This window comes from Castanea sativa, chromosome 6 (genome assembly GCF_040712315.1).
Source record: "Castanea sativa cultivar Marrone di Chiusa Pesio chromosome 6, ASM4071231v1".
Lineage (NCBI taxonomy): Eukaryota > Viridiplantae > Streptophyta > Magnoliopsida > Fagales > Fagaceae > Castanea > Castanea sativa.
Window position 1 is genome coordinate 26168097 of NC_134018.1, and position 19732 is coordinate 26187828.

The window sequence follows — 19732 nt, forward strand, 5'->3', positions numbered from 1 at the left end:
ACCAGCAACGCCGATCTACCAAACCCACATTACAAAACACCACAAAACACAAACCCACAGAGATAGAGTAGAGAGAAAGATCGAAGCAATGCCGGTCCAAATTCAATACAACCACCACAAAGCACAAACCCATGACAGATCAGTTAGAGTAGAGAGAAAGATCACAAACCCATGACATATCAGTTAGAGTAGAGAGAGAAAGATCACAAACCCATGGCACAACCCACAAACCCACCTCCCGGTAACCTCCAAATCGTCAATCCCACCATCTCCTCCGCCTCAATCGCAATCTGAACCTCGCTCTCGTTTCGGCTTCGCTCTCTCTCGCTCGGCAACTCATGTCGGCAAACCGGGTAAGGCATTTCATGAGCCTCAGATTCGAGTTGGAATTGTTCCTTGCAAAACACGCAGTGCGACTCAACCGAGATGCGGGTCTCGACGATTTGGAGGGGGGTATTTGGAGGTGGCTATGGCTAGGTTGTGATGTAGGGGTTTAGGTGACAGTGGGTTTGCTGAGTTGAGAAGTTTGTTGGTTCATCTTGGTTTAGAGAAAGAGAAAGAGACAGAGAGGAAGAGGAAGAGAGAGAAAGAGATAATTCAAAATAATAAAGAAAAATATTAAAAAAAAAATTAATTGAAGTGGTTAATTTTCTCAAAAAAAAAAAAAAAATTGAAATGGTAAAAAAATATCATTGCAGTGGTGGGGACGATGGAAGAGTAGGTAGCGGCAGCAGTGATAGTGGCTGTGGTAGCGGTTGCGGGTGGTTGTGATTGTTGTTTATTGTAGTAGATATATTATTTTTATCGTAGTAGATATACTATTTTATTGTGATGTTTATATTATTTTATTGTATTGAAAGTTATAATAAATCTACTGCTGCATCATGTTTTGTAAAGTGAACAGGTAAAATAGATAAAATAACTTTTTGTGGAGTTAAAAAACTAAATTTTTAGCTCCACCATTGTGGATGCTCTAAAGTAACTTTTTGTGGTGCTAAATTTTTAGCTCTACTGCTGTGAATGCTCTTATTATATATAGTTAAATTCTAGACAACTACCCTAAGGTTTGGGCTAATACTAACTAGGTCCAAGACTTCTTAAAACTAACCAACTTAGTTTCTAAAAGACAACTTTGTCCCTAAATAGCTAACGCTATTACTTATCTCTTTTCTCTCTTTACATTACATTTGACCCAATTTTGCTAATGAGATTGCTAACTATTCATACTAGGACTGTTCAAGGATATACTAGCACCAACAAAACCGGTTTGACCGCACCGCCCCACCCCCCTCAGGGCTTCGCCGAAGGTATCGGGCATGGTGGTCGGCGGTAGATCTTCAATGTCGACGTTGGACCAGTGTGGCCATCGGCGCTGGGATGTGCACACCGACGAAGAGCGAACCGACCCGATTGAGCATGTTATATATATATATGAATAAGAAGAAAAAGAGGCCTAACATTCATCCATGAACAAGGTCGTTCTTGTCAAAAAAAAAAAAAGAATTCTTATCCATGAATGTATAGGCCTAAAATCCTTATCAAAAAGAAATTTTGAATTAAAAAGGAAGTTAACGTGTGTGAGCTACTTTTCTCAGTCCAAAAACATGTGTTTGGAGAAATAGTCTGAGTGGTCTTGTCTAAGTAACTCTAGTGTCTCCTGCTTGCATTTTTTGAAAAAAAATATATTAAAAAAATATAAAAAATGCTATATGGCCGTATGGGTTAGTGGGTTACAATCATGCCACTTGCGTTTTTTGAAAAAAAATATATATTAAAAAAAATAAAAAACGATGCTTGTCACTGTTTGAGTCAATCACTGTGCAAGATATATATATTTTTTTCTCTTTTGATCTCAGCCACACACATCTTTTCTCTTGAGTTGTTTCCTACTTAGCTACTGTCATTAGTCATTTCTCATCTTTACTCTCATTTCTCCTCTTCACTCTTTAGACTTTTGCTACTCTCAAGTCTCACACTCGCTTCTCAAAATTAGAAGTTAGAACTCAGTCATCAGCTACCTTCATTTCTCTTCCAAATCCTAATCCCGCCGAACAAAAATTAGTTTTTCCCTCTCAATCTCAGAATCTCAGGCTCTCACCTAACCATTTTTCTCTCCTTTTTTGCTCTCAGCCACATAATGTTTCTTCCAAACCCTAATCCCGCCGAACAATTAGTAGTGTTTCCCTCTCAATCTCAGATTTTCAAGCTCCCACCAACCATTTTTCTCTTCTCTTTTGCACTCAGCCACATAATTTTTTTTCCATACCCTAATCCCGTCGAACAAACAATAGTTTTTCCCTCTCAAATTCTCAATCTTAGGCTCCGACCTAACCTTCCACTATTTAAGAACTCAAGCTCTCAGTCTTACTCTCAAGACTGATCTCTGATTCTCAGTCTCACTCTCTTACAAAGAAAGACTTTCCCCTCAATGTCTCACGAAATTCCTAATACCTAAGCTAGTCAATCTCCTTTTCATTTCCGTTCTCCACCGTGGCTCTGCTACTATGTACTTTTGTCTTTGGTAACCCTAACCCTTACTTTGTTTTAGCTTTATTTTATGGTCACTAAATGTTTCTTGTTGATTTTTTTTTTTTTGTAATTTATCTTGTAATTTCAAAGGTAATTTAAAAGATTCAGCTTCAGCTTAGTAAAGGAATAAATCTCAAAGGCTTAAATAGTTCCTGGGTATTTTCTCATACTATTTATATTTGTTTTAAGTTCACTTTTTTTTTTCTTTTTTGTTTGATTTTTTTTTAAGGATTATTTTTTATTTTGTTTTCAGTTCACCATGTTGTGTCGAACTTTCATGTTTGTGTTTGATTTTTCTTTTAGTTATAGTGTATTTTTTTAAGGTTCACTCATGTTGTTGCTATTTGGTTTTGTTTCTAGGGTTCAAAGATTGTAAATTTATTTTTTGATCATCTTATTGATTAATCATATTGTTGTGATTTTAGTTTATTATATCATGCTAATATGTTGTGATTTTAGTTGATTATCTTGTTGTTGTGATTTTAGCACTGAGAAAGCTGCTTGTATAGTTTTTGTTTACTAATATTTTATTGAAATTAGTGTATGACTACGTGTTTAAGTTAAAGGTTGCTTGCATTATTTATTTGTTGTTGATTCCTTAATAACTATGTATATGTGATTGTTATTTATATTGATGTAATTAGATCATGGTTGCTTCTTCTTCCACCCCCCCCTACTGAGTCTACTCCTAGTTCATGTGCTGAGGCTAATCAACCAAATACACAATCTCCCATTCTAGCATCAGGTGCTGCACCCCCTCAAACACAAGTAGAAACTCAACAAGCTACTATTAATGGTGGTAAAGAGCCTTCTAAGATATGAGACCATTTCTCTAAAATAGAGGGATGTGACCCCCTTTACCCTAAGTCACAGTGCAACAATTGTCAAAAGAGTTATAATTGTCACCCAAAAAGAAATGGAACTTCTGCCATGTGGTCCCATATAAGATCTGGTTGTAAGAAATACCCATATAGGCATGATAAAGGTCAAACCACTTTGAGTTACCAAAGTAAAAAAAAAAAAAAGGGAGGGAGAGGGTGGTAATGAGCTAGTGTTGAGGAAGTTTAGTGTGGAAAGACCTTAATGGCCTTGGCTAAAATGATAATTGTTGATGAACTACCTTTTAGGTTTGTTGAGCATGGCGGGTTCATTGATTTTATGGCAGTGGTAGAGCCAAGGTTTGAAATTCCCTCTCGGGTTACTGTTACAAAGGATTGTCTTAGACTTTACATTAGGGAGAAGGAGAGTTTGAGAAAGGTTTTAATGGCTGGTCAAAGAGTGTGTTTGACAACTGATACTTGGACTTCAATCCAAAACCTTAATTACCTTTGTTTGACTGCATATTATATTGATGTTGATTGGGTTTATCATAAAAATATTTTGAATTTCTGCCTAGTACCTGATCATAAGGGTGAGACCATTGGTAGGGTGGTTGAGTCTTGTTTGCTTCAATTGGGGATTGATCATATTTTTACAATAACTGTTGATAATGCAAGTTCAAATGATGTGGCCATAGAATATCTTAGGAGGAAAATAAAGGATAGGGTGAGTTGCCTCTTGGGTTGTGAGTTCCTTCATACGCGTTGTTGTTGTGCCCATATTTTGAATTTAATTGTGCAAGATGGGCTAAAGGACCTTAATGAGTCAATCGTTAAGGTTCGTAATGTAGTGAGGTATGTGAAATCCTCTCCTAATAGATTTGAGAAGTTTAAGGCATGTGTTGAAAAAGAAAAAATTCAAAGCAAAAGTTTGTTGTGCCTTGATGTGTCTACTAGTTGGAATTCAACTTACTTGATGTTAGAAAGTGCACAAAAGTTTGTGGCTGCATTTGAAAGGATGGAGGAAGATGATGGGCATTTCCTTCGTTATTTTAAGGATCCATCTAGTGGTCCCCCTCAGTTTTTAGATTGGGAAAATGCAAGACTTTTTATAAAGTTTCTGGGTATGTTCTATGAGGCAACCTTAAGATTTTCCGGTTCCTTGTTTATGACTACTAATGTGTATTTCTATGAGCTTGTTAGTCTTCAAGACCAATTAAATCAATTGTGTAATGGTAGGGGTGATCCTTTGTTAAAGGGTATGGCACAAAGAATGAAAGGCGTAAATGCACTTTTAGTCCCTACATTTTGCATCTGTTCCATTTTGGTCCTTACATTTTCATTTCACCACTTTTAGTTCCTAAATCAATTAACGCGTTCCATTTTGGTCCTTACCGTTACTCACTTAACAGAAATTACTGATGTGGCAAACAGAGTGCACTATTAGCACATTAAATACTAACGTGGCCAATAAAATAATATTAAAAATGTCACGTCAGCATAAAATAATGATTAAAAAAGACACATAAGCATCCACATCAACTTTTGATTTTGAAAATTAATTTATCTATTTTAACAAAAAAAAATGAAAAAAAAAATTAGAACCTAAAATACACATGAATTCAGATTTGGTCTCATCTCAAACATGAACAAGAAAGAGCACAAAACCAAAATATTCAATCACATGAACACAAACCCAGAAAAACCCAAACCCAAACCCAAATGCCTCAAGCTCCTCGCTCAGATTGGTGCTTTGCTTTCTCTCTATTGCTCAGATCAATGTCTTTTTATCTCGGTGGGTCTCTCTGTCTCAGACCGGTGTCTCTCCCTCCCTGATTCCCCTTTCTGCTCGCTCCTCCTTGTTTCCTCCCCTCTCCACAATCTTCCATAGTTTTAATCTGGGTTTAGAGAGAGGCTGAGATTGGTGTGGTGGTAGTTGTGAAACAAAAATCGATGGTGGTGGTCAAGGGTTGTGAAGCAGTGGTCAGTTGGGTCCGATGGTGGATCGAAGGGTGGGTTTGTTGTTGGAGTGGGTCGTGGGGTGGGTTTGTTGATCGTTGATTGCTAGGTTTGAGATGTTTTGGTGTTCTTGTTGGAGATCAGTTTGTGTTTGTGTTTGGTTGACAAGAAAGGGTAAGAAAATCCTAGAAAATCTGAGTTTGTGTTCTTATGTTTAATCTGGGTTTGTGTTCTTATTTTAATTTTAATTTTGCTTTGTGTTGGTATGGTTGAGCTGGGTTTGTGTTGGTATATGTGGATTGATTTTGTTTTGGATAATTTGGTTTTTGTATATATACATAAATGGATTGATTTTGTTTATACAATATTCATTTATGATTTTTCTGGGTTTGATTTTCTTGTGTTCTTATGTTTGATTCTCTAGGCTTGTATGATTTTTTTTTTTTTGGGTTTGTGCTCTTCTGTCTTTTTGATGATTTTTGGGTTTGTGCTCTTCTGTCTTTTTGATGAAAAGGATGGCAGATCTAAATTCATGTATTTTAGGTTCTAATTTTGTTTTTTTCATTTTTTATTTTGTTAAAATAGATAAATTAATTTTCAAAATCAAAAGTTGATGTGGATGCTTATGTGTCTTTTTAAATCATTATTTTATGCTGACGTAGCAGTTTTAATATTATTTTATTGGCCACGTCATTATTTAATGTGCCAATAGTGCACTCTGTTTGTCACATTAGCAATTTCTGTTAAGTGAGTAACGGTAATGACTAAAATTGAACGCATTAACTGATTTAGGACTAAAAGTGGTGAAATGAAAATGTAGGGACCATAATGGAAAAAATGCAAAATGTAGGGACTAAAAGTGCATTTACATCAGAATGAAATTGAAGTATGATAATTATTGGGGAAGTGTTGATAGGATAAATCTAATGTTGTTTGTGGCTGCTGTGGTTGATCCTAGATATAAATTGAAATATGTGAAGTTTTGATTTAAGCAATGGTATGACAAGGAGAAGGCTGATGAGTTCGGGAAACTTTGAATAGATTGTATAAGCACTATAGTGGAGCAATGGACCCCATGTGGAGCTAATGCTAGTGGGACTAGTGAGTTTGGTAGTAGTGATGTTGCAGCCATGTCCTCCATGCTAAGTGGCTTTGGTAGTGCAGAAGAGAGGATGAAGAGGTACAATAACATATACAAACTGCACTTAGTAAATGAGTGTAGTGTAGAATGCAAATCTGAATTGGACAGATACTTGTTAAAAGCTAGTATAGATCCGGAGATGGAAGGCTTTGATATTCTTGATTGGTGGAGGGTGAATTCTTCAAGATATAGGATCCTTTCTTAAGTTGCCTGTGATGTTTTGGCAATTCCCGTCTCTACCATTGCATCAAAATCTGCATTTAGCACAGGGGGTCATGTCTTGGGTCCTTTTTTGTAGCTTATTGTCTCCCAATACTGTTGAAGCTTTGATTTGTACACAAAATTGGTTGAGGTCCAAGGATTCAACTGAACCAATTAACCTACGAGAGGCAATGGATGAAGTGGAAAACTATGAACTTGAATTAGGTAATGTGTTTATGTTCTTTTCTAAATTTTTTTCTACTTTTGTTATTTATAAATTCTCTTGTATTTTTTTTTTGTTATTTATTTATTTATGAGTTATTACTTATATACAATTTTGTTTTCCTTTTAGAGCTTGCACCAAAACCCACTATGGGTACAGATTATGTTTTAAACTGATTTGGAAAGTGGGGTTGTTTTTTGGACTTAGCTACCTAAGGTAACTTAAAATTTTTATGTAATTTGCTTATGCTTATTGGCTGCTGTTTGTAATGGTGTTAATTGTCATGTATTGCTTTTTACTTTCTGCTTATCATTTTTTTTTGTTTTGGATTGACATTGTTGGGATCTAGTCTTTTGTATATGATGACTTGGAGTTGGAGTTGTTGGCTGGTTGATTGCAGAAATTATTTGTGGTTGAATTGCTGACTTAATCATGAAGAGGACCAAATTAGGAGCGTTTGGGTGCTTGGGCTCCTGCTGGTTGCTGGCTTGATGCTTCTTTGCTGCTCTATCCTTTATTTTTGTTTACTAGATGCACACATGACATCACAAGCATTGAACACACTTGAAAATTATTAGACTATTAGTCTTAGTAGACTAGACTGCCTCCATTTTTTGTGAAAAATATTTAGTTGTGTAGTGAACCAATTGTATATTCTGGTCCAACATCCATTATGTATATTTGTATAGTGCTTCTCAAGCACTACTTGACTATTTTGTAATGCTGCACTATTACTCCTCCTTGAGATTGTGTGACTGCTTATATTTAATGTGATTACTATTATAGAAATATTAATGTTAATTTGCTGTCATGCTAGAATTCTCTTGTTATGGTTGAGACTTGATACTTTATGATTGTGTGTTTGATTTAGAATGTTGTGACAAGTTTAGATTTATTAATATGTGTTAATGTGTTTAATAAACACATGTTTAATTTGACAGGTTGAATTTAAGTTATATTATAGTTGAGACTTGATACTCTATAAATGTGTATTTGATTTGGAATGTTATGAGTCTGGTGACAGATTTGGAGTTGTCTTCTTGTGGTTGAAACTTGATAAAGAAAGGCTTAGTTAAAAAGAAGTCAAAATGGGCTCAAAATGCTATTTCTTAAAGGCCTAAAAGCCCAAAGCTTAGAATAGTAATTTTTAAAAATTCAGCCCATATAACCGAACAAACCGCACCGCACCGCTAAGATTAACCGCACCTTGTGTAGACCGGATTTTATCTTCCAAAAGTGAAGTGCAGTTAAGCATAGGGTGAAACCGCACCCTATAGGTGTGATGCAAAAATTCTCTCCAAAACCGACCGAACCGAACCGTGTACACCCCTAATTCATACTTAAAAGGTTTTACTTGATTCTACACTAGAATTGAGTTGACTGGTCCATTTACATATTTATCGTATGTTCCAAACATTATTATGTTTATGTAATTCTTTTATGTTCTATAGGGTTCTAAATTCACAAGCTTCTCCTATACTCTCCTTTCCGTTTCACTAGGTATTTTGCCATGTCATTTAAAATTTTTAGATGACATGATATTTAATACACATTTAAATTTATACTACTTGAATCTTAAAATGGATCCATTTCAAATATAGAGGATCATTATTCCACCTTTAAAACCTATCATTCTCTTTGACTTATGATACACTAATTATTATATATAGTTAAATTCTAAACAACTACCCTAAGATTTGAGCTAATACTAACTAGGTCCAAGACTTCTTAAAACTAACCAACTTAGTTCCTAAAAGACAACTTTGTCCCTCAATAGCTAACGCCATTACTTATCTCCATCTCTTCTCTTTCTCTCTCACTGAACCCTGGTCATCAGCGAAACCCATAATCCTCTTTCCCTCTCTAAATTTGGGTGTGAAACAGTATGGCCATACAATCAAATCAAAATAGCAAACCCATCGATTTCCTTGGGTATGGGTTTGAAAAATGGGATTTTGGGCATACTGTTTGTAGATATATGGGTTTGCTATTTTGATTTGTATTTTGTTGTTTCTAGTAAATTATGGTTGAAAGAATGTCTTCGAGTCTAGTGCTTGTGGTTTGGATTTGAATTTTGGTAGGTGACCATTAAGATTTGTGGTCGCCGTGTAGCTTGGGTGGTCATGGATTTGGTATGGTTTGCCCTGGGTTTTTGGATTGTTTTGATTTGGGTGGTCATGAGCGTAGGTCTGTGATGTGTTTCAAGAAATGTTTGATGTGGTTAGTGGATATAGGTGAGGGTTTGTGATGGTGATGGGTTTGACTTTGGGGTGGCTAGCGAACACTGTTTCAAACATTCAGTAGTTTTCTTTTTTCTTTTCCTTTTTATCCTTTTGTTGTTGCATTGGGTTGGAGGTGGTGGTAGTGGTGGGTTGTTGTTGATGTTAATGTTTTTGGGTGGAGAGAGAGAGAGAGAGAGAGAGAGAGAGAGAGAGAGTTGATACTAAACTGACCTTTAGCTGTAATGGTTGTTCAATGGAGTTGTTGACGTCGGTGAAGGCTTATGGGTTTTGCAGGTGGCATGGTTCGGTGAGAGAGAGGGACAATAGAGAAGAGACTTAGAAGAGATAAGTAACAACATTTAGCTATTTGAGGGACAAAGTTGTCTTTTAGGTACTAAATTGGTTAGTTTTGAGAAGTTTTTGACCTAGTTAGTATTAATCCAAACCTCATGGTAGTCTTTAGAATTTACCCAATTATATATTCACAAGCTTCATAAATGAAACTCACAGAGATTTTTTTATTATTGGGCTATATCCCACCCACCACATTGTCATTACCAAAGCTTGTTTGCCTATAACTAAGTGGTAACACTCATGACTCAACTCTTTCTCTTTTTTTCTTTTTCTTTTTTAGAGGAAACACTTAACTTATTTAAGAGAGACTAAAAGTAAAATGAACTTTTAAAAAATATTTTATGCATTGTATTCCCTTATTTGGGAATTGGACAAAGAAGAAATAGAATGATTAATATAGAATTCTCTTTCCTTTTTTTTTTTTTTTTTCCATTCTATTCTTGGGAAAATTCCTCTCAAAGTTGAAAAGAACATTTATGACTTATCCAGATGAAATATTGACTTTAAACCTATTTTGAGAAGAAAAAGAAAATGAAAGTCATAATAGTAAATTATATTTTATTTATTTCCATTCATTTTCTTTTTTTGCTATACTTACTCCATTCATTTTGTTATTAACTCATAAATACACATAAATAAATATAAACCATATTCTATTGTACGTATTTCTTTTTGATTTATTTTATATATATATATATATATATATATATATTTTTTTTTTTATGAACTCTTAAACATAGTTTCACTTTCAGCAGTTAACTTCCCTTTCTATCTAGTATCTACGCCTTTCTTTCTTCCCCTTTCTTTTCCTTGCTTCCCATTGTTGCCACTCGTCTCACCTTCTATCAATAGAGGAGAGGAGAGGTTAGGACTTAGGAGTTTCACATAAAGAAAGAAATCAATAAAAGTTTGACAACTAAAGAAAAAAAGAAAAAAAGAAAAAAGGGGAGTCGGGGGGTATGTAGAAATAATGAAATATAACAGAATATAAGGACTCATAGACATTTACTAAAATTAGGAAAGGACTACTTCTTTTGACTTCATCAGCATCTCCCATTCTAAAAATTGAAAAGAAGAATAAATAAAAAGGAGCTGTGTGTCAATATCTTCTTCCCTTTCTGTGGTGGGAACTCCTTATAGGGATCACGCAGTTGCTGATACGATTGCAATCACGCCAGGTCTGCCCAAGAATGTGAGCTTTGCTCACTACTCCGGGTTTGTGATCCTCAACAAAGGCACTGGGAAGAACTTATTCGTGGAATAGTGGCAAGCTTCTTCAATTGTTGTTATAAGTTGATACTGTTTCAATAGATATACAGTGAGTTTAGATTTAGCACTAATTAGTTAAACTCTTCTTGTTTGCATGGGCTTTGTTGTCGAAATCTCTGTTTCTTGACTGCTAATAATCCATCAATGTGCAGAACACGAGTGGTTCACGTATCTGCAAAATCTGGCTTCTGAGAATTTTAGAAACATGGAAGCTGGTAGTTAACAGGCTTTTATATATATATATATATATATATAGCAACGCTTAGGTATAGTACTTAGGTCCTATTTCTTAAGTTCCCCTTTTAAGATTCTGCTACGTGGCTTTTTCCTCATGAGATGAAAATGTATGTTTAGTTAAATGATCATATAGCAGAATTTTAAGAGAGAAACCTAAGAAATAACACTTACATAAATTTTGTGTGTGTGTCTATATATATATATATATATATATATGTATATCATATGGTTTTCTTAATCCATACTCAAGCATTGTATTTCATTGAATTTTCAGAGCATTAGGTAGATGCTTTGCAATAGTTCTTCTGTTTGACTAAACCTATTCAATTATTGAGAAGTTTTTGTTAAGTAGCAAATGCAAATCTACTTTTCTTGGATTCCCCAGTGGTCTCATGAAAAGTATGTTGGAAATACTCTAATGAAAAACAAGTTTTAATTTCACAAATAAGATCCCAAATAATTAGCAAGAACAAAATAAAGAGGAAGAGAGGAACAATCTCACGTTACTATAGAATCACGCAAAAGTGTTGTCCCTAAAAGTTGATTCATGCCATTCAAAGTAGAACTTGATGCTTATCACTCTCTTCGCTGATCAACCCCCAAAATTAGATTATAGCATCGACCTTTGCAATGAACACACTCCCAACAACAAAGGTTCAAGAACAACCCTAGTACTATGCCTTTCCTTTAGCAAGTGTGGTTTGCACTTAATATGAAGTGTGGTCTGCACTTAATAAAATATGTGGGAGAGAGAGCAAACCAGTACAAGAGGAGTTCAGCAGAATAGGACCTGGTCTTCCAATAAGGAAGAGCACACCAGAACATGGTCTTCTACTAAGGAAGAGTAGATCAAACTAGAAGAACAAGGAAGAGCAGAAAATGTTCTACTAATGAAGCAAAGAAAGAATGTGTGAACAATGTGAGGTCTTGTAGAAGTTTTATAAGCACAAAAAAATAATAAAATAAGGACAAAATTTAGTTACAAAATTGATTGCAGTATTAAGTTACAACCTTACTCAATATCTTTTTATTGGAGATGAATTTTGATAAACCTATTATTAGATAACATCTTTTTCTTATATCCTCTATGATTGCAAATTTTTCTAGAAAATTAAATATCAATAACTATGCTATTAATAAGTTGTTTAAATTACAAAAATTTTTAATTTAAAATTATGCATTAAATATAAGCTTATAGATCATATAGTAAATAATATCTGATTAACGCAAAATTTGACATATGTATTGAGAGCGTAAAGAACATGCAATTTAACGGTTGGATTTTCAAACTATATAGTAATGTTTATTTTATTGAGTAATATTATAACCTTAAGCTACAACCAATTTTATAACTAAAATTTGTCCATAAAATAATAAGTTCGCTAACCAGCTAAACTCTAATCGGCAGACCCAACAATCACTGACAAATCTAATGGGTCAGCCAAACGGTCACCGAACACATCAAATATCCAATAAGCTGGAAAAAAGAAAATAATGAATTTTTTTACCAATGAAGCTAAACTCCAATGGGCAGAACTAACGGGTCAGTCAAATTGTCATTGAGCACGTTAGATGTCCAATAGATCCGAAACGAGAGAAAGCAAAAACCCAAAGAAAAATTAGTTGGATCTCATGTGATATGAATAAAGTCCAAGTCCAGACTAGGCCGACTATTTTAAGATATCAACTGAGAGAAACAATGGCTTATGAACACAATAAAAGCATCCTAACCTATGTGAGAATCATAACAATGAATGAAGTGTTTGAAACACACACCCACACCAACAAAGTATGAACTATGAAGTCAACAATACAAGTGTCAATTCCATCCTTCACCCACATATTAGCTAAACAAAAGTTTCATATTTTCTTTTAAATTTTATCTCTTCTTGATTTCTTATGGGGTTGTGACATTTTAGCCAAGGATGGTTACTCTTTTCTATCAGAGTGGCTTCAAAGGTTCCCACGATACAAATATAGGGACTTTTATATGGCTGAAGCGAGGTATACAGGTTCATTTTCAATCATACGTACTATTATTGATTTGATAAAGGTATTGACGTGTGTTTTAGCTGATGTTACTCACGTTTTATTAACATATATAAATATCAGGTCACTTTGTTCCTCACTTGGCTCAAGTTATATTGAGTAGATACAAGGGTATCAAAGAACCGATCATTGATTAATTTGAAAGGCTTCTTGGTAAGAGATTAATGCACAGAAGCTGTGCGAGAAAAATTGTTTGGATTGAACTTAATTTGATTGATGGTCTAATTGTTCATTGTCAGCTTGGAAACCCTACCATTGATAAGTCCAATTACAATGTTGGTCAACTCGAGTACTGGTGGAGCCATGGATATAATCAGACTTAATTCTGAAATTGGAAATATCAATACTTTCAACACATTAACTAGACCATGTGATGATGAACAAAGACATTATCTAAAAATCTTCAGGGTCACACATGTAACTGTGAGCTCCATCTAATTCACTACACAGGCAAAGTTTGGTTAACTTTATGACTTATGAGTACTTAAAGTCAACTCTTATCTGCCTTATGGGGTTAGTTGGACTTCCCTCTATATATGGTTAATAACTCTATCGTTGTTGGACCAGCACTGACATAGGATTGGCTACCATTTGTTTTCTAAGGGAAGCAGGGCATATGATCATAAAAAAAAATAAAAAATAAAAAATAAAAAAAAGGATGCTTGGCCCGTTGTATAATAAGAGGTCCATGCTGCTGAAGTCAATGTTATGGAATACATTAATAAGATCCTATTGCTAGTAAGACCTAATATCTCTCATGCAAAACTAAATGGATAAATATTACAAAGGAAATTGGTAATCGGTAATGGGAAAACCAATTTCCACATAAAATTGATTTCAAAATTTAAAATGAAAAAGTTAATGAATGCCTTGAGAGCATTTATTAGTAGACCATTTTTAGATACTTTTTATGGAAAAAAGAAAAAAGTAACTAACTTTTATGACAACTTTTTATATTTCTTGATATTAAAACTTTCCTAAAATGACTCATTAACAAATGCTCTATGAGAGCCCGAGACTAATTAAAATGAGAAAATGAGCCTCACTTTCCAAATTAGAAAGCTTGTATTGTGGTTGCTAGTATGTACATGCAAGGGGAATCAATCTTTTGATATCAGCTCCTAGAAACTGAAACTTCATCTCAAAATTCTCATAACCTCTGTAAATATGAGCAGCACCACTGATCTCTGTAGTTCCTTGTGCTGTCAATCCTGCTAATACCAGTGCCATCCCACCTCTTAAATCAGTTGCAACTAGTTGAGAACCACGCAAGGGACTGCAAAAGGAAAAAAAGAAAAGAAAAGAATCACCATCTAATATATCTCAAGACAAGGCAAGCATTACACAATCATTGTTTTAAGACAATATACCTCCCTTTATCTTTCCCAAAAACTAGAGCAGTGCTCCCACAAAGCTGAATTCTTGCTCCAAGCTTACGCAGTTCTTTTACTACTCCAAAAGAGATAATAAACATGAGACATTAGTTCATTAAAGATGTTGAAGTATTTATAATATTAGCTTTTGAAACATGCAAAAGAATGAACATTTCGGGCAAGGATGCATAAAACATAATAAGCATTGTTCTGCCTAGACTCTCTTTTCATTAGGCATCTTTAATCAAATAAAAAAAATAAAAATAAAAAACAAAAAACAAAAACGAAAAAAGGTTTGACACAAAATGTAACAATGTAACCACTGTATGGTTCCACATTTTGTAGATGAAGTACTAAGCAGCACCACACCATCCGCACGACAAGCATCAAAACACACGCGCACTCCCAGACACACATTTTTAGATCATAATGCTCCTCCAATCTTATAGGAAATACATTCTTGGAAGCATGTTCCAGTTATTTTTTTGGTTAGTAGGTTAGAAATGCACCTACTGGGTATTGAACCAACAACCTTACCCTCCACCAGTTCTTATGGAAGGAAAACTCATTTGAGCTAGAGCTCATTGGCAGAAACAAATTCCAGTTTTCAATTGAAAAAATCATTTCTAGGCAGGAAAAACTGAACTTGAGTTTGAATGCCCTTTTAAAACATTTGCTCGCAAAAAGAAAAATGATAAATCTGCTGGTGAAAAAGTATTTAATGCCACACCATGAAGACTAATTTACCACATACCATGACCCATACGTTTGTCAAATACACATTCCTCCATGATGCTAGAACCGATGCATGTCGTCAGTAGAGACATTGTTTGAGGTTGAAGATCCGTAGGAAACCCAGGAAATGGGCTTGTCTTAATATCAAAAGCTCGCAGATCTTTAACATCTGTAGAGGCTGCTGAAATCTACAATGCCGATGAATTAGAATAGTTCAAGCAATAAACAAAATGAGAATATAAACAAAAACAAAATTACAAAAACTTTATATACCTCAAAAGTGTCATGGTTGCACTGTCTGATTTTGCAACCAGAAGTTAATAGTTTGTCTATCAAACATGTTAGATGGGAAGGGATGACACGTGACACTGAGATGCAAGAGCGAGTAATTGCTGCAGCAAGCATAAAGGTGCCTGCTTCAATGCGATCAGGTGAAATAGTAAATTCAACACCGTGCAATTGACACTTTCCCTTGATAATAAGCCGGTCACTTCCTGCTCCCTCTATACAGGCCCCACTCTCTATAAGAAAACAAGCCAGATCAACCACCTCAGGTTCCTGTGGATAAATTTTGGGCCAAGAACTCAGTTCAATATTTAAATTTATTCCATTAGACAACACCTTAATTTCATTAATAAGTTCCACCATCTTCATAACCAAAATCTAGAAAAATCAGTGAGATTCCTAATGTCATACTTGGGCAACATTTGAGAGTACAGTGACTCCATCAGCCATACATGCTGCCATCATAAGAGTTTCAGTTGCCCCAACACTGGGGTATTCAAGTTGGAATCTCCCCCCTACCAATCCTCTGCCATTCTCTGTACGAGCTTGAACTTTCCCATTCCTGTAATATTGCACAAATAATACTTAGTGGATTCTTTGCATGTTAGTGGGTTCCAATGCAATAAGATCCTGTTAACAATAGGTTTATCATTAACTGACAAGTCTTCTTCTTCTTTCTCTTTTTTTCTTTTTTTAGTTTCAAATGCCTTTTCATTTTTGGCCTGAACCCAGTTCAGTTTTAATTTTATTAGGAACATGATCAGCAGTTTGGGAAGGTTTATAGAAGAAGGCATATCTGATTTTCATAACGTAAATCTGGTTCAGAATTCGAAACCATAAAATTGGCATGGCCCCCAACTGAGACCTTCTTAGCTAAAGGGATTGTTGGAGTCTTTATTTCTTCTGGGTCCTTATGTTAATTATACAGTTCGCTGCATGATTAATGCTTAGTCTTTGGAACCAAGGGAAATTTTATACATATCGTCTAAGTAGTTGATGAGGTTCTCCAAAAAATCTATTATATAAGGAATAGTAGCAGCCATCATATGAAGTAGATAAAAATTCTCTAGATAAAATTAGCAGTCATTTTCTTGAATGTATGACGAGTTCAAATCCTAGTAGTTTTCCAAAGATTTACTGCATAAATTACCGCATAAGTCACTCACAATACCAGAAGACGAGTGACACACCTTTCACTATATAACCCACAACACCTAAGCCCCAAATCTTAAATACCAAAACCACCATGTGAATAGGAGTAGAAAAACTTCTATCCAAAGTAAGTGATACTTCCAACCCACTCTTAACTTTTTTGGATGAGCCCAACTGTAAGATCAAGTAAGATGTAGAAGAGAATTGACCTTACAACCTACAATACCAGTTAACTTGAGCATTTGTGGTTAAATTTTGCAGTTACGCTAGTTTGCATTTTCCAAACTCCATTATACATAAAAACAAATAGTGTCCAAATTAACCAATTTGCAGTATGATCACTGTGACATAACGAAAAATGTTCATAATGACTTAATGATTGAGCTCATCCATAAAAAAATTTACATCATTGACCATGTTATAACTTATAAGGGTGAGATAATCAGATAATTCAAGTTTGAAATCCATCACTCTAATCCTCTCAAGTCATTGTTTTGTATTCCTTAAAATTACACTGACAGACAATGTAAGAAAAGGAATGTTGGTTCCTCCACATGACAAGGCCATCTTAAGAAACTAACCCACTTAAAAGTGATGTTATTTACAGCCATATGGCTATATTATAAATGCGTCCACTTTATTATCACTTATGTGAAGGTATCCAATGGACATTACTGCAATTTTGACAATCGAAGCATCTTTGGAAAGAAAGTTCATCAAAACTAAATCTTAATTTCTCACAACTGCTAATCTGCTATACACATTTCCCTTTCTCAAAATAATAATTTGCCAACAAATTGATTTTAATCCAAGAAAAGAATCCTAGAACTATAATGAAGCATAGATATTAATATACCCAATCCATCAGATACAAAAAAAAAAAAAAAGGGGGTTTTCAGCACCATAAATTTGATAGATAAGGCTATGGTTTGACTTAGAAATAGGCTTAGTTAAGGGGTTTATTTTAGCCAAAGTGTGAAAAGGAATATTTTGTGCAATAGCCAATTAACCACACAACATGCCAAAATCGCATAAAACTCAATTCCACTTGTTAAAACAATGCATGCCACTGAGTTGAAACTTGAAAGTTACATTTTTAACAGGAAACTGTATTTACACGTGAGAGAGAGAGAGAGCGCGCGCGCAAGATAGTGTTGAAATAATGATTTAATGATTCTAAGCATTTATACGCCCCCAATTTGTAGTGCTATGAGCAAAGAAATGTGGTGGGCTGCTGCACAAAACAAAAAATGTAGACCACTCGGCGGTCGCACAAGTCAGCAAATTGTTTCTTTCTAGAATGAATCGAGTAGTGATTGATATCAACAAGACCGAAACAAGAAAAGAGCAAAAAGAAGTACTGGAGTAGAGATAAGCAAGCAAGAAATGGAAAATGAGAAGGAGCTTAGAAAGAAAGCTACCCCTACCTGACATAAACAATAGCACCAAGAGCACGAAGGCCTCGAATGAACAAGTCGACAGGGCGAGCCCCGATGTCGCAGCCGCCGGGCAATGCGACAGTGGCCTCGCCGAAACGAGCCAGCAAAGGCCCGATGACGAAGAATCCACCTCGAATCTTGCGAATGGCATCGGAACAAGGCTCGAGGGAGTGGATCCCATCAGTGTTAACCAAGTATTGGCCATCACATTGAGACAGAGAGACATGGATTTGGGCACCCAACGAGGTCAAAATGGAAGCCATATCTCGAATATCTGATACATTGGGGACATTGTTAAGCTTACAAGTGCCTGAGCAGCAAAGGGTGGCAGCCAGAATGGCCAATGCTGAGTTCTTGGAACCACTGATGGGGACTTGGCCACACAGCCTAGAAGGCCCAGTGATAGTGAGTTTTAGGTCTGGGTTTTGGGTTTGAGAGTTTGACAAAAAGCAGGTATAAGTATAATGGGGGTTTTGATGATGGGGTTTTGTATTTGTTGAAGTCGAAGTTGAAGGGTTGAAGTTGAAGGATGATAATGGTGTGGCCATCATCACAAGCTGTGACTTGTGAGTGTGAGCTGTTTCTGTGACAGGTTTATGATGCTTCGTTATCTGTGTCACTATAGCTTCGTTTGGATAGAACTTAGTGCTGAAAATTGAAAACACTGTAATAAAATAATTTTTAAATATATAAATAATATTGTGAGACCCATTTTGAATAAAAAAATAACTGAAAATAAAATTTATGAGTATGTGAACAGTATACGAATGCATTATTCACGGCAGAAAGCAGTTGAAAAGTCAGATATATACTGTTACTGTTCACAGTAGCCGTTTGTCCCTGAGAAGCGTGCTGCTGCAGAAAAAAAAAAAAAAAAAGGCAAATCGCTGAAGGAGAAACGCAGACGCCAAAACACTGAATCCATTCTATTTAAGGCGGGCAGGGCATCCAGTTCCAACTTAACTTCCAGGCAGGTACTACATCAAATCTTCAATGCACTATGCCGGATTCAATAAGATCCCACATTTTTTTTTTTAATAGATCCCACTCGAATCAGAATCATGATAATGATGTTCATATCCTATCCAGTGACCAGTAAAGTATACTGTCTTCGCGATAAGATCAGACACAAACACCATAATTTCCTTTTTAGGTAAGACTGTTGTGTCTGGACTCTGGATTTGATTTATTATATCCTTTGCTTAACACATGTCAGAATTCAAAATTCAAAAGATCAAATCAAACAGCTGGTGGTGGGAGACAAGAATGCCATTTTTTCTTTTTGACTTTTGTGTTTTGTAAAGAAAAGCCAATTAGTCTTATTAGTCACACCTAAAATTTTAAAATATTTTTTATCATATATGATTGGTGTAAAAAATTGTAAAATAGACATTACATTATTACAAAAGTGTTAATTTACGGTTTGTTATGCTATAAAATATTTTCATACCTGTAAGTGCACAATTGCACCTGTCTTCAAGAATAGTTATAGGCCCAGGCCCAGGCCCAATGAGCCTTAAACAATATGAATTTGTAGAGTGTGGGCTTGAAACCCAGGTTAGAAGTGTGTGAGGATTAAATGACAAACTAAAGATTACAAGTACTTGGAAACAATAAGGAATATTGTAAATCAGCTCCCTCGGATGTAAGCCGAGAGTTGTTCTTATATTATATCTTTCTCTTTGTTTCTTTTTCCTTTTTGGTTACAAAAAGTCCGTCCCCTTTTTTGTTCCAGGTTCCTCCTTA

At 35.2% G+C, this 19732-nt stretch overlaps 1 protein-coding gene and 1 pseudogene across 4 annotated transcripts; one reads left to right on the plus strand and one right to left on the minus strand.

Moving 5' to 3' along the window:
• The first annotated feature begins 338 nt into the window (after window positions 1-338).
• On the plus strand, window positions 339-13325 carry LOC142639712 (zinc finger BED domain-containing protein RICESLEEPER 2-like; annotated as a pseudogene).
• A 530-nt stretch (window positions 13326-13855) lies between these two features.
• Window positions 13856-18911, minus strand: LOC142638930 (uncharacterized). Of its 4 annotated transcripts, XM_075813010.1 has the most exons (7): window positions 18799-18911; window positions 17975-18634; window positions 15807-15957; window positions 15384-15668; window positions 15130-15298; window positions 14373-14451; window positions 13856-14278 (listed from the first exon to the last, which is right to left on the minus strand). In XM_075813010.1, the coding sequence occupies exons 2-7, from the start codon at window positions 18535-18537 to the stop codon at window positions 14080-14082; spliced, it is 1446 nt and encodes a 481-aa protein (XP_075669125.1). In that variant the 5' UTR covers window positions 18538-18634; window positions 18799-18911; the 3' UTR covers window positions 13856-14079. The 4 variants fall into 4 exon arrangements, with proteins under 4 accessions (XP_075669125.1, XP_075669124.1, XP_075669123.1 ...); XM_075813009.1 differs by having other exon boundaries at window positions 15142-15298; window positions 17975-18818; XM_075813008.1 differs by having other exon boundaries at window positions 14373-14445; window positions 17975-18817.
• Window positions 18912-19732: the final 821 nt, after the last annotated feature.

Excerpts from the sequence above, each read along its gene's own strand:
- LOC142638930 (XM_075813007.1), bottom strand. The coding sequence starts at position 18,759 with ATGCATTCGTATACTGTTCACATACTCATAAATTTTATTTTCAGTTAT. Across the intron at positions 15,669-15,806 it reads TACTCTCAAATGTTGCCCAA|GAACCTGAGGTGGTTGATCT; the intron begins GTATGACATTAG and ends ATTTATCCACAG. Across the intron at positions 14,279-14,372 it reads TTTGGGAAAGATAAAGGGAG|TCCCTTGCGTGGTTCTCAAC; the intron begins GTATATTGTCTT and ends TTCCTTTTGCAG.